This window comes from Apostichopus japonicus, chromosome 3 (genome assembly GCF_037975245.1).
Source record: "Apostichopus japonicus isolate 1M-3 chromosome 3, ASM3797524v1, whole genome shotgun sequence".
NCBI lineage: Eukaryota > Metazoa > Echinodermata > Holothuroidea > Aspidochirotida > Stichopodidae > Apostichopus > Apostichopus japonicus.
Genome location: NC_092563.1, coordinates 15,445,717 through 15,462,130, shown reverse-complemented (window position 1 = coordinate 15,462,130; position 16,414 = coordinate 15,445,717). Strand labels below are relative to the sequence as shown.

The 16,414-nt window shown below is 37.5% G+C and overlaps 1 protein-coding gene across 3 annotated transcripts in view; it reads right to left on the bottom strand.

Annotated features, from left to right (window-relative positions):
• The window catches only part of LOC139964650 (A disintegrin and metalloproteinase with thrombospondin motifs 18-like), a 126,929-nt gene that overhangs the window by 90,684 nt on the left and 19,831 nt on the right, over window positions 1–16,414 (bottom strand). For all 3 annotated transcript variants that reach the window (XM_071966428.1, XM_071966448.1, XM_071966439.1), the window contains exon 2: window positions 13,409–13,463. In XM_071966428.1, coding sequence (XP_071822529.1) covers window positions 13,409–13,463 — 55 coding nt within the window. The remainder of the gene's footprint in view (window positions 1–13,408; window positions 13,464–16,414) is intronic.

Here is a 16,414-nt window from a genome sequence, read left to right as displayed (position 1 = left end):
GCAGTCCAGATACAGTAACCTGACCTGAAAGGTGTTTAAGATCAATTAACTTAAGTCCAACATAATTTCGTAACTTCGACAGAATCAGTTTCCCATGGTCAAACTCTCAGACTGTTTTTGCCAAAGACTTTATTGAATTTACTAAAAACTTCACAAGAAATTGACATTTCTTCCAGGTGGCTTAATTCTACCACGAAAGCCTTATATCTGACTACACATATAATGCAATAAGGTCCATATTACAGGTTGTCACATTTTACCATCAGTTTAACCCTAAGGACTTCTTCAGGGTGCTCAGATATGTCTCAAGGTAAAGAAAAAAACAGTGTTATCTTTTTTTTCGGAGGTACAAGGTGATCCCTGGAAAAGGTTAATGAGAAGTCGAACAGTTACCTCATCCTACCAACCCTTAATCAGTCATTTTGAGATGTACCATATTTATGATCTAAGACACAAATATATTTCCGAGAGAAACCAACAGTATTTCCCAGAACCAATAACTATTCTTGTGGATGTATTTCTTTTCTCTCTCGCTCAGGATATCCTATGGTGTACTACCAAACAAACATTCAACAGCTTCCCGAAACAAATATTTGGTTTAATGTTATGAACTGGTAAACCAAAAAATATAACCAATATAAGGCCAGGGCACCCAGCTAACCCACCCCCCCCTTACACACATCATCACCCCCCCTTCCTTCTTACTTCGATCCCACCAAGACATCAAGAAAATACTTTTTGATGATTGCCCATTTGGACGAGAACAAATTTTGGTTCATTTGTATCCAAAATACCTTGATATGACATGAGTGCACATATCTGCTGCATTTCAATGGATAGTAAAAATACCAAATCAATCAACTGACTGAAGAAATGACTAGCAAGGGTAAGCCAGTTCTTCCCCTCCTTTCTCTCCCAGCCCACCCCCCCCCCCCCCCATTGGCACAAACATCCATCATGAGGTGCTTCATCCAAGTCTCCAGCACATAGAAGTAAACTATTAGCTCTATCCCCAATTCTCATTTCTACTGTACATAAGCAATCAGTTTAAGTCTGGTGTCCTGAGGCTATAAGTGTCAAAACAGTAGCAAACAGTAGCAGCTAGCTAGCTAGCTGGCTCCCAGGTCCATACTAGTTCAGGAAATAAATATTATCAACAGGAACCTTTCCCACTGTTGATCAGATAAAGGAACAGATTTTATGTGAATATTCGCTGTTAAATCAGCTGGAAAGTAATACTCCCCCACCCCATCAGTTATATAATGATTCATAAATCAAATATTAGTTTAATCAATCTTGGGTGAAAGTGTTTTTTTTCACACACCAAAAAAAAAATTGCCTTTGTTACAAATACACAGACCTATAAGAAAATTAGAAAAGAAGAGGACCATATTTCAACTGTTCTTTGGAAGAAATGGCGTCAAACGTCACTTTTTAACTTTACAAAGTGCTAATTAACAAGGCCTTTATAAGGTCTGCAAACCATCCACTGGAATCCCTTCTTTTTAACCTTTCGGCTTGCTATAAAGCCTTGGTACAAAAAAAAATTAATAATTTCTGCACATTAGGAGATGATGGGAAAGTGTGCATGTTTAACACTGTAGATATCTGTAAAGAGAGGATGCAGGTTCACAGATTTTCATCAGTTCATTTAGCTGAAAAGAATTAAACTACTTAAAGTATCTATGTTCGAGTCACTCCAAGATTAATGTATGTCGTCCAGTTACAGAGTTGTTGACAATTAACAATTCATAATCATGGACGTTAAATATGAATGTGAGAGACTGACTTTGGTCAGCTTGCGGCTTTGATAAGCCAACGAGGCTTCTTCTCGAGTTCCTGCTTGCAGGAGGATCTAATATACATACATACATGTTAGTGGATTATAGCTCTTTTGCTGATAACTCCATAAAGAATAACTAACAGATAGATATATAGAGCCTCTTTAAGGGTTAAAATTTTACTCTAATAACCTTGTTTGAATGGTGTAATTTAAAATGATGCTGAGAGTACGTTTCTATTGTTTTCATGTGTTAAATTAGCCTTTAATTTACGAGGCACAAATCTTGAGGAGACCTAAAAGGGAACCGCTGAAAAGGCAATTCCTATCTGACACTGTCATGGGTATAAAGGCTGAGTGACATTCTTGTCGCCCCATCAGAGGCTACAAATCTAGGCTAATGTGACTGGCCATTTGGGATACTTCGAATATATATACACACCTTAGTCCCAAAGCAGAGATTAACACTCAAGCAAGTCTATAAGACACAGCAAAATGGTTGGGTGCTATGGGTTAACCAGATGGCTTAAAGCAGTTTATTTCCCAAGATAATATAGAATAGAATAATTTAAATGAACCAATCCCTGGATAGCCCTTTTCTTAATTAGAAGGAGCTTTTCTTTTCATTTGAGAGAGAAAGAATAAATTGCTTCCTCTTATGCTTTCAAGCTCATTGTTTGTCATTGTAGCAACTAGCAATGCCAAACCAATGAGATTCCACAAACACTAATAGAGGGTAATGCAAAACCCTCATTTTGAGCTTTTCATGAAATGTGCAAACATGACACACTCCAACAAAAGCCCTCCATTGTCACACTTTTAACAGGCCACATCAGGTGGGGTTCCAGACATTTGGTGCCAACTTTTGAAGGCAGAGCCTGAGATATGTATGCTGAGTACTTTAAATTGGAGACTGCATCCCTTAGAGGCCTTATTTAGGCGGTGAAGAGTGTGAAGAGAATGAGGATCGGTTTGTAAATATATTTAACCCTGACACTGCAGAGTTCAACTGAAAATGTAGGAAGGTTCAGTGTGCAACTATTCTCTAAGAAACATTATTTCAAATTTGTATTTAAAGGGAATTTTTGCTGAAAAAAAGTTTGAATTTAATATTTTAGGCAGGCAGGCAGAACAGTAGCCTACTATCACAATATCAACTATGTAGTGAGTGTTTGAGGGAAATCAGTTTCATATAATTCAAAACTGATTGAAACAAATGATGTGCTTGAAAGCATTAGAGACCTAAGGAGTGAGTCCTTACATATACTTGTACTCACATTCTAGCACACATCAATTGGCATGTGCCTCTATAGCTCTCATGGATATGAACTTGTACTCATACTTGTACTTTTGTACTTGGGACATTATTAGAAATGATGTTGCAAGATGAAGTAGCTCTTACACACGTATATAGCCTTTTTCTCCACTCGAACTGATACCTATAGATGGGAGTTCTAATTCTACAGTCTTTCTCGCGTTGTACTCGCAATACATATCTACTAATATGCTAACTAATGACACAATAAGTATAGGCCCTGCTCTAGTATATGAGTGGTACCAGCTGGTTTAATACTGTAGTATATATTTGCTCTGGTTATTGTGTGATTCTGTATAAGGAATCATAGATTCCATTATGGCCGGGAGATATAAAAATTATACCGTAAACAAGATCATCTTTGAAGACCCTGTCCGCCTAGGCCAAACCAGATAGGAAGTGCAAACGAACAGGTGTGCTAACCTGGCTGAAGGAAGGATTAAAATTCCAAAATGGGCTAATTTGACAGGTGGATGTAGAGCTGACCTTCTTGGACTAAGCTATAAAAGTGACGGGACGTGACCAAATAAAACAGCAAGAATTGTCAAATCTTGCACCATTATGACTCTAACCAGAGCTGAAAAATTAGACTTTAAAACCAATTTCTAAACCATTGTTAAGAAAAAGCCCTGCATGGATTGGTGCTGCTGCTGTTTAAGTGTGATCTGTATAAGGTCATCGGCCTAATAACCACCGCAACTCTTAACAAGATACATGGCAGCAGGCATGGAAGAACCACAGAGCCAGTTAGCTCTGTGATTCCTTGCCATATAATATGCTCAAAACTCAAAATAACTATCTGCTTAATTATGTCCACAATCCCCTGTGGGCATCAACCATGTCATTCCCTCATGAGGCAAATTACTGTACATAGAATTTTAAACCAAAATGTTTCAATATCCAGAAAGAACAGTCTTCCGATGTGATGTTGAGATACATTTGACCAATGTTGAGCTGGCAATCCATTTAATAATTGCTGAGCGTTACATGACGTTGTTTATACACTGTGAAATATATCTGAGAAAATTTCCAATTTTGCCCCCCCTCCCCCACCATTTGAGAACACTTTTTGACCCCTTGAGCCAGTTTCTACCCATTTGAGATAACTCGTTGACCCCTTCAGAGCTCAGAGAGGATAAACTGATCATAGGTTTAAGTGCATGTTTAAAGCAAGAGTATGAACTCTGAAGCAGACTTCATTACCTGGATGCCAGGTATGTTTCGTTGAAGACCTAGCTATAGAGCCCCTTCACAGAACTAAAACTGAACTGAATTTGACCAAACTATGTTCACCAAAAGAAAATCATAGCATTGGAGAATTCACAGAAAAATTTTCAGACTTTCACTTAAATGTTGACCTCAAACGACCTTTGACCTCCACCAATTTCAATAGGGTTCTTGTACTAAACAAGCTGAATATAAATGCCATATATAAAGTTCAACAAAGATGTACTTTTCGAGTTACCATGTTCACAATGTTTTCAGACTTTGACCTCTGTTGACCCCAAATGACCATTGAACTTTGTACTCAATAAGACGCATCCACATACCAAAGTATGAAGTTAATCCAACATCAATGTTTTGATTTACCGTGCTTACTTGTGCAAGTGTAACATACATACACACACACACGCCATCACCATCGAAAAGATTCCTTTTGCCTCGGGCAAGGAATCAAAAAGATATAGAAAGTAGCAGACCATGATTAGCTCAGAACAGCTAGCAGAGACCAGACAGACGTCTATTGCACCTACTGTGCAATTCTTCAAAATGTGACACAATTTGCCGGTACTTTGTGTTAACATTCTTTAAGTCAACTTCATACAGTCAAAAACTTGTGTTTTCCCAAGAAACAACAAGCTTTATGTAAAGATATCAAAACAAGGGTGCCAATGTAACAGAGTTTATGAACCGTCCAAGGCTTCAATACAGAATACAAATGTGCTGAAGCATTCCGGGGGAGGTGGAAACCTTTTGTACCGCTTTAAATAGGAGCACGCCGGCAGCCAGACTTGACGTCGTCCAGATGATCCCACTTAAAACCTGCATCTAAAATTAATAACAAAAGAAACTAAATACTCAAAGAAAGAAAAACAAAGACTCAAGATATTATCAAAACACCGATCGACTTTTGCACGAGTCACTGAGTACCGATCTGGACCCCTACTACGACACGATAAGTCATTGCGAGCACCTAATTAAAAGATTCTTTTGTAACACCAGACAATAGTATCTTCCTGAATAGAATACAATTTTGAAAAGAAAACTGGAAGCCCACCTGGATAGCATTTAATTGAAAAAGCAACTGTAATAAAAAAAGAATAATTGAGTTCAATAGATCACACAGCTCTATATATATATTATGAACAAGTGCTGTTGTAGATCAAAGGAATATCACGGGTATATAGTTATCCACTACTGGGCAAACAAGTGTGCACTCTGCTAGTTGAGTACTTAACCGCAGCTAGTCAAGGTAACTTTAAACTGCTCAATATGATTCGTACTTTCAGCTTGCATCTAGAATATTGAAAGTTTGGAACATTTCTTACAGAACATGTAATCATGATCAAATTAAACTGTTAGCAAACTGCTTATCCAATAGAGAGCCTGTGTCATAGAATGTGTAAAGTAAGTTGGCCTGACGTTTCGATCACAGAACATGTAATCATAATATATTACAAGGCAACTTATTTCATGCGTTCCATATTTTTAAAAAAAATTTTTCCCCCTCCCTTCAACTTTAAAATGAAAATTGTCAATGGCATATAGATAGACAATGGTACAGGTTAGACGATACCAATACCTTTACCATGAAACTGTCTCGCCGACAATCTCTCAGAGACAAAGGGAATTTCCCTAATCCTATTGTCGGTTTTGAGATGGCTGGCTCAGACCTATTACTGTATGTGTCTCTTTTACTACACCGCTTCAGAACATGTACATGAACATGTTATGTATTAAACATTAAACATTATAACAATACGACACATTGGGTCACAACACCCACCCACTCTACCCCAGCTTGTAACTGGTTTGGGTAATTCAGTAATACCAACGCTCCTTACTGTTCTGTCTCCTGTGTATGAAATCATTCCAATCTAACAGCAGCTTACAAAACGATCCACGACAATGTTTTGCTCACTGCAACTCGACTAACCCTTGTTCTGAATCTGCCATTCCAAAGTTTGTAACATTGTTTTAAAAGCAGGAGAAAAGTAAAGAGAGTTGACGTCAAAAGTAAAATCTACAGTTTTCATTCCTTTTATGTTTAATTTCAAAACTTGCCAACATTCCCTAAATGAACTTTTCAACTTATAACAAATGTGCATTTCATTCAACCACCAGAGACTTGTTTATGGGTGGTGCCCTTTGAGTTCCTCCCCCCCCCTCCCCCGCCCTTCATCATGAGAAAGATATTCTAGGGCTAACATTTATGAGTCATCCTGTTAGCATTCATGATGATAACATCTCCTTTTGGGGACTAAAATGGGAACTCAACGATAGCAAACAATAGTTAACTTGTCAATGTCTGGCATTGTTGATTTAATTATGCTAACATGTGGTTTCATGCTATAATGCATCAATTCAAAGATACAATAATATCTTAACCCAGGTATGGAATGTAATACAAAGCATAGAAGCAGTTTACCCTTTACATTTGACACTGAGTGGTTATGCATCCCTTGGGAGGGTATTAAAAAACATAAAAACATTGCAATAAAACAACACACATTTGTTTCATAGAAACTACCAACTCAGGAGTTTGGGACTGCCCAGTGATACATACAACTGTCAGGTTAAATTACTTTCAAGACTTCAAAGTGGCTTTTGTTTGGCTGAACTATTCGTTTTGCAATAACAATTGTTATCCTTATAACAAATAGACTATCATTGCTCCTTTGTTGTGATTTCATACAATTAATTTGCTGAAGCTGTTGCCACGTAAATTTATGACGAATCATGACGATTCCGAACACCAGACTCAAGTTTGCGATCAGTTGATTCTTGTCTGTACTACACTCCCGTCTTCACTGTGTGTGAATGATATAACACAAATTTAGCTGCTAAAACACTTTGAATTATCGTCTCGATTCACAATTCCAAACGTAAAACTTTAACGTAAATATTTAGAAAAGATTTGGTACGTTTTTTTTTTATGAACTGTATTTTTTGTTTTTATAAGATAATTCAAGTTTAGTCATCAAACTATATTGTCCTACTCAACATGACATCGGTGTCAACTGACTGTTAAATTAAATAGACTCACAAATATCACAGCGTGAATAAATTTTCTATGAAAAAGTTACACAAAAATAGGCGATTATTGTCTTTATTCTATTCGATTGGCATTGTCTGCGAATATGTGTGTGTGTGAACTGTATTAGCCAAGGGCCAACTGGACACTTAATCCACATCTTCATTTCAAGGTTGGTAAATTTAATTCTTTTATACCAGGGGATGAGGAGGGGGGCGTAGGGACTGTCATTACGGTTTCTGAACCCATACTGCGTTAATCTGGGCTTTTCTTAAACAATGCACCAGAGCAAAACAGTGGCTTCCGTTCCATTCTGACTGACGCAACCTTGGAAAAATTTAAATGAATCATTTTAATACCTCTTGGTTTCCTCTTTGCCAATGTCAGTAACAGGTCAGATGCATTGTATATTTTTGTTTACAATGAAGTCGAGTTTAACGACAATAGCTTTAGCGTCACGCTTGGAAGGACCCGTAATACTCTGTTGTCTGCAACAGCTGGGCAACAAGTTATAAGGTTTTTAGCGGTTGTAAACAACGGAACGGCGGATATCTCAAATTGACTTTAAAAAAGAAATCATTAATAGTTCATGACGCAGATTGATGACGTATCTTGAAAATTTATTGGCCCGACTTTATACCGCCAATAATGATTTAAAGGCAGGCAGGACATTGAACACCCATCATCAAGTCTAGTCTTCAATCGCATAAAGTAATTTAACAGCTCTTCATTTCTTTTAATACGATGACATCATCACCTCCCTTTAAAAAGTACAGCTTAAATGATTTCAACAAAATGAATATCTCAGAATGATTTTTTTCAACAGAACCGTGTACTATATATGTCTAGCTGTATCATTCTATGAGCTATCATAGTCATAAACGACATTCGCCCCCACACCCCACCCCCTCCCCCATCCAGTCAGTGGTTATGGGAAACGGTTTGTTGAAGTTTAGCTTAAAGCTGCTTTTTGAGTTGACATTGACAATATTTGTTAGCTTCTATTCTACATGCTCACGTCAAAATTTGTAAAATCCAACAAAATCACCTCTTTCTCTATTCTTAGCAAGTGTTCAATGAATGCTGTGAAAATGTTTTTACTTGAACCATTTGGCATAATTTGCAATATTGTATTTTATAGTAAATGCACTCTGTAAGAGGCTTGCTAATTCAAAATGCAAGCTAAAGGGTTAACAAGTATCATTGCTATTCTCACCTACAACTACACTATGCAGATATGCATATATGGAGCAGTTAGTCTATGTCTCTATATGACATCAATTGTTTTATTATTATTATTATTATTTTTTTTAAAGTGAGTGACCATGCATGTAAACTAAGCTATCTCATACACACCCAATTTCCAAGGTGCACAACCTTCTCTCTGTAATTAAATCATTACATACATGAGAGTGATTGGTCGTTAACTGGACAGCTCCTCGTCATAAACTGGATACACTACTGTACTGTTTGCACCAATGAGATTTAACACTAATATCTCTGTCTTTTTACAAGAAACATTCAGCCTTGCACCTACTGCCCCCCCCCCCACCCCAACCTGAATCGTTCGGACATATGGCGGTATCACTTGATCCTCGGCTACAATATATCTCTTGCAAACGATTAATAAAGATGTTACCAGCAACACACCTTTCGGTGATCAAAGCATACCAAGGTATCATAAACAAGTCACGTTTTTTAAACTGGATATAATTTAAGGTTATTACATGATTACCCCTCGTCATCATGAATCTCTGGACCGTTTCGTGCGTTTGTTACCGCTATAAAGTCACATCAAAGTCGGGAGCAGTAGCTTGTCTGATATGTGGCAGAACAATGCAAGGGAGGTGGTGGGGGGTGGAAGGGGGGAAGTAGGAGGAGGGTGGAAATCAAAGCCATCCATCCATCCCTATAAGCTGTATTCCTGATCTGATGACTGACATTCAGTACATGAATGTACCATGTTGACAAATTAATCCCCTTTGGACTGTCAACACAACCAGTTGAGATAAACCATCACATCATTAAAACCCAAGGGGTCAATCCCTTTATGTGTACTCTTATGAATGTTCCTGTACATATAAATATTGAGCGCTTCCTCAATCAAAACAAACCCCCAATGCGACTGTGGTAGTACCACCTGAAATTTATCTGAATTTTTATACCTGAAACAAATCCGAAAATTAACTTTCTTTAGATCTTTTGAATACTAAAAGGATAGCATTTGAGTTCTTTGGGAGGAGGGAGAAGCCAAGAGAGGTAGGAGAAGATGGAATTTAATATGAGAAATTAATTACATGTTGCTCTGACATTATGACCATGTAGTGGTTTAATGCCTCAGGTGTTATTTGTTAGAGTGATGGATTTCTTATCGTTTCATATGACGGTTATCTTGTGAAGGAGTTTCAACTCTATTTTACAGGTGTAAGAGTTGTGGCTCTTGTAGTTTAAAAGCACAGACAGGCCTTAGCTTTCCTAACAACTGTGAAGACTGGCTTCAATTATAGGATTTCCTTTGTTGTTTTTTGTCCCTTTTTCATTCATGGCACTGATAATTGCACTTGCATTAGTCACGCATATTATTCCCAATTGATGCCCTTTTATTCATAATTGTTACCTAGGCCAGATCTTCACGAACGGTGTTGCTCGACTGAGTTATTGGCCGGTAAATACTTCAAAATCTTTGAGATTACGTTCTCAGGTGTTAGCTGGGCAAGACCAGTGTTGTGTACATGTGACTCACTAGCGCAGTGTAGTGTATTGTGGCATTATTATTTAAGTTACATTACCAAGGTTAACTTTCACATTACTTCTGAGCCAGCTAGAAGCAGTATGGTCACATATTACGCCAAACTTCAAATACTAAAATACTACAGAGCAGTACACACATGTGACCCAAGTTAATCTTCCTCATGTGTGCATCTTAATCATGAATCTAAGAGACTGACTTCGGTCAGCTTGCGGCTTTGATAAGCCAATGAGAATTCTTCGCGAGTCCCTGCTTGCAGGAGGATCTAAAATACATACATACATAATTTGGAAACATATGTACAGGCTCTGACTATGAGTGGGAGTTAACAACAGCATACAAGCACTTCAAAATCAGATCTATAGTACCTTACCAAATGGCTTCTTTAACAGTACATTTGCAGTGCAAATGCCATGTTTCTAAGTAGTTAAGGTTTTGCTAAAAAAAAAATTAAAGAAATAAAACAAGGGGTAACATTCGCATTCTAGTGTTTAGAGTTAAAAGAAATATTCTATTACACATTTCTTGCCATCTTCCACTTTTGCCACACTGCACATGAGTTTGTGCATGTAGGGTAATTCCCACGCTGAGTGATGCATAACAGAACTCGCAAGGTAAACAACATATTTTGCAATAGGTGAGAGATGCCAATTTGGAGTCAAAATGAAATCGAAAGCAATGGAAAATCTGATGATACAGGCAAAACATACTTCCAGTTTTACCATGAGCTGGTATTAATTCAAAATATAATGAACTCTTGAATCTTGAGAAAAATAACCTGTTTCTAAGAAAACTTGGAGGAAATGGTTTTAACCGCAATTAGAACAAAAGTATCTATTCCTTATTTTGAGCTTCTTAAGTGTTCACTGAGAATCTATTTTTTTCAGGACTATTTTAAAAACTAAAGAACACTTTCTGAGAATAGTGATCTGATGATTTTAACAACATACAGAAAGGTAAAGTTTGGCCCATGGAATTTCTAGCACACTTGGCATTTATCCATTTGAAAAAAGGAATATTTTTGCATTTAGACACAACATTGTGAACGTTGATACCCGGAGCCCTATAACACAATTCTAACTGGGATTTTCGTTCCTCGTGTTTACACTCGAGAACTTTGAACTTGAAATTGTTTGACATATATTCAGAGCAGGATGCATAATAATGACTTAATTAAATGTCAGACTATCCCCACATGAATTAATTTAAATGATTATTAATATGAATCAGAATGCGACTTGCTAGTATACTCCATAAGTATAAATCAAAAATGTTGCTGTGTCTTTTTCTGGTCATTGAAGTTCCTTTCTGATTATGTCACGGGGTAAGAGTCGGTAAACTCAGAGAGAGGATACGACCGATCAAGTTTGGAAACTTTTGGTGGAAACCCACAATCCGAGATGTTAACACTTGGCAGTCTGTGAGACGTTATAATACAACAAGTCAACATCCTTCTCCTCCCTGCATGTAATTTACATAATGAATAAGAGAGCTCCTCTTTCAAACAAAGTTATCAGGAGACTAGGAAACTGATTTGTCTGCACCTGGCTCCACGGAATGATAGCATCCTAAATTAATTAGTAGTGTCTGAATATAGAACAACAAGCCATCTGATTATTCCAGCCCTCGCTGATAAGTAAGTGTGTATGTATGCATACATCCTACATACATATATACACATAGTACAGTAGAAAGAGCTAGATGCTTCATCTAGAGTAAAGCTTCCATACTGTCAAGATTATCATATCCCAGCTATGGGATCGTGATTTTGCCACATTATGACAACAACAACAAAAAAACGCAATATTGGAAATTTTCAATTAAGCTTTCCCTCAGTCACTCAAAAGAGCTAAACTGTTGTAGAAAAGTTTGGTCCCATAACAATTTTAGAATAGTTTAACGTTTTCATATATTTTAAGTTTTCGGGGAGAAAAACTTTATTCTCCCTGGTGTGGCTTTGCTGTACTATGGTACAGTAAGTAGTATAAGTGTATGTAGCCTATATAGCTTTCCTTGTAAAGTGATGGAGCTCTCAGTACATCAGCAACAGAGTCTCTAACGCCACACTGAAGCTTGCATTCATGACGACGAGAGTAAGACAAGCACTTATGATAGTGTACATTACCAGTCGATTCATTAATCACCACAGTTTATATATATGCATGCAACTGAGATGAAAGTGAATCTCAAGTGAAATATACTTGTTGATCTTAAAACCACAAGTTTTTTACTCTATTCATCAACAGACCACTACACTGCCTCTGATCCCTCCTGTAAACAGTCATCACGGCCCTTTCTCCACGACCCAGCATTAATCCAATCCATAAACGAAGAGGATTAAACCCAGGGGGTCATTGTTATACCAGGACCGGTCGACGACAACGGAGAACCCTCACATGGAAATCAATGTGAACTTTCTTAGCTAGATTCACAGAGGGCTCAAAAGTTGATCAGATTGTGATGAAGATGCTACTTAAAAACCCATTCCCTACTCCACAATTAGGTGGTAGTACCATGGTCATTGACAAACCATCAGGGAAGGCAGAGCAAATTAAATTTTTAGGAAAACTGCTCAGCTTATCTTTCAATTTGACAATTGAAGAGCTGAGAGGCAGCCGCTCTACTTAGTTTACATGCTCTGGTCAAGTATGCTATAGAAGGAATCCTTCCAAACTACTGCATACACGCACAGCACGGATGCAATTTTTACACGACCCAAAAACACAGACCAGACAAAAATAGCCCCAGATCTTTGTTGTTTCGTTTGAAGCCCTTCAACTTTCAAATAATGAGCAATCTCTCTCAGGTGTGAATTCTGAGCCTGAAAGTCTTCCGAGGACAAAACACGACATGTTGGAAAAGATTATATACAAAGAACAGAGACTATATACAGTAGGCACATCAGAGAGAATCCCACCCGGTGACTTTAAGTGACTCAAAAACTTTAAGTTTAGTGAATGGGGTCAATATATACACACCTGGCATTGTCGGTAACCTGTTAAGTCCTAGAACATCTGCTAAAGGCTCTGCAGTCGAGATAGTCCTTATCTGCTTTGCAATTATAGCCTTAAATCTGGACAAAAATCTACAAACCTCCCCATACAAACAATTCACACAGTGCGATGCAGCATATATCAGGGATTTTCCATAGTCTAATTTATGTATAATTTAAGCCACCACTCGTTAGGGTTTCAAGATAGAGGGGGAAAAAAAGTAAAATTCCAAGAGATGAGACTGTGATGCTTGACGAGTTAGTAGGGTTAATTAATTCATAATCACTTATAGAGAGACATAGTAGTAGAATCTTACCTCCCATGTGCCTATCATCCAATGACTTCTTTTCCAAGAAAGTTCTCATTAGATCCTGCAAAGTTGAGAAAAGAATGAGATAATTATTTACTTTCAATACATCATAACACTTACTGGTTTAGATATTTACGAGTGACGAGCTTACCTGTCTCCCCACAACCTTAGCACTTCATTCTACCGTGTCTAGTATGCCCTGGTAATCTTTTAACACTGTGCAGCCTCAACGACCGGCTCCTCCGGTCGTTGCCCTTCCTTCTCATTCTACCATCCAAAGTGTCTACACATGCGTTTTCGTAGTGGATAGCAAATCTTACGGAAATTGCCAGGATACATTGGATTTTTACCTTCTATACATCCTTTGTGATTTCAGAACGAGGTAAGCGAGGAGTGAAGTAAATATGAGCAGTCCAGCCAATGGTCAATTAAATTGTTTTGTTGCAGATAAAGAAAACTAAACAACATCAGCTTTTATAAGATGTTTTATTTCTTACATTAAGACTATGCAAGGTTTCTCTTATTATCGTGGTGTGAAGTGCCATGTTCTTCATCAATTATTAGTGCATCTATCAGATAACTTTAAAATAGCTGAATAAACCAGTGCCCTACAAGTTTCATTCAGACTATTAACTTTGATTATAATCATGATCATTATATGGGAAAAATCGTCACGAATGGACAGCAGCACTTAGGTCCCTCGGCCCGATCACATTCCCTGACAAGACAAATGTGGTCCCTCACGTGTTCGTCCATCCCCCCCTTTACCTGCCCGGCCCATCTGTTGATGTAATACCTACAGTAGCTGTTTTCTTGGAGCTCAGACCTAGATGATTTAACACTGTAAACACTATACATAACATATATGTTGATGTTATGCCTACACTGTAGCTGATTCTTGGGGCGCAGACCTAGATAATTTGCCACTGTAAAGACTGTACATTACATATATGTTGATGTTATACCTACAGTAGCTGTTTCTTGGGACCCAGACCTAGATGATTTAACACTGTAAACACTGTACATTACATATATGTTGATGTTATACCTACAGTAGCTGTTTCTTGGGACCCAGACCTAGATGATTTAACACTGTAAACACTGTACATTACATACAGTATATGTTGATGTTATACCTACAGTAGCTGTTTCTTGAGACCCAGACCTAGATGATTTAACACTGTAAACACTGTACATTACATACAGTATATGTTGATGTTATACCTACAGTAGCTGTTTCTTGAGACCCAGACCTAGATGATTTAACACTGTAAACACTGTACATTACATATATGTTGATGTTATACCTACAGTAGCTGTTTCTTGAGACCCAGACCTAGATGATTTAACACTGTAAACACTGTACATTACATATATGTTGATGTTATACCTACAGTAGCTGTTTTCTTGGAGCTCAGACCTAGATAATTTGCCACTGTAAACACTATACATAACATAAATGTTGATGTTATACCTACAGTAGCTGTTTCTTGAGACCCAGACCTAGATGATTTAACACTGTAAACACTGTACATTACATATATGTTGATGTTATACCTACAGTAGCTATTTTCTTGGGACCCAGACCTAGATAAATTACCACTGTAAACACTAAACACAGCTAAAAGCTAGCTGTCTTTCTGTTAAGGATCCTTTGTAAATAACAAATACCCTGAAGACAAAGAGTACTGCTAGTAAACCACAAATGAATGATACAACCGGGGGTGTAAATTTACTGTGCAGAGTCAGACACTAGCTTCCATTTCTTTGTTTTGAGATCATCAGGTAACTAATTATTGTAGAAACTTAATCTCTGCATCAAATCAGAAATCATTTCTATAGATAATATTGACAGTCCGCACAATTATAAGCTAAGGAGAATGAGCCAATACTAAACTACAGTACAAAGCTTCTAAGACTACAATAGTATTTAATTAGCATTGCATATCGGTCACAATTTTGCAAGGTCGGTAAGAGTGACACCATAAGTTTTCCCTTTCTGGAAACCAAAAAGAGCAATTTACTGGCCAAGTAAAGACATTTTTTCCTCGCTGAGACGTTCAATTGTCTAATCAAAGTCCTCCTCTATGTATACAAATGTATTCAAAATCTTCCAGACAGTATTTTGATAACTTTTAAAGGGTGTGAAGACTCACGCAAAAAGAAATGTCTAATGCAGGTAATCTGACCTAGTTTCGAATGAGGTGTATCAGAAGTGTTAGACACCACCATTGATTCCAGAAAATACACACACAGCTTGCTACCGTCGGTAATTAGACACTAGTGTACAGTCAATACATACAGCTACGGTCAATACCCACAACACAGTGTATATATAGCAGCGATGGACATCTCAGGTCTAGATAAAAGATAACAAGGTATCACGTTTCATTACTGTCTGCATTTTGTAGCGACACAAACAAAACGTAACTTGCAAGCAACAGAAAGTTAACTTTTTCAGTTGGCCGCAAGCGGTTTGGGGCGAGTCTTCAATGCCTTTAAAGTAATTTTTTAGCATGCTGGAATTCCTGAACACCATTAATCATAAAGTCCAAAGAGTCTTCGTGTTTCAGAAACTAAAAAGAGACTACTTGTCATAAAAAAAACTTATGTTAACATCCATCAATCAGACTGCACCTAACAAACACTTTAAAAAATTCACACGCACACAAACACAGGTAAAAAGCTTCGTAAACATGTTTATATTCAATACAACATGTTAACATATCAGATCACTTAAGTTTGATCAACACTGCTATCTTTTTTCTCAGATTCCAACTTAAATATTCCTCTGCAACTCTTGTCAATGGAATCCAGGAAAATGGTGGTATATTTACTACTGTCTTATATAAGGCAACAGACTTTCTCATGTACCTCTGTGAATCTATTGAAATGTCTATGGGTTAACACTAATACCACATGAATGATAAATAAGGCTTGCTGGATCTCCTCCTCGGACTATCATTATGTTCTCAATAATTCAACAGTCCGTAACTGTTGACACAGCCAGCC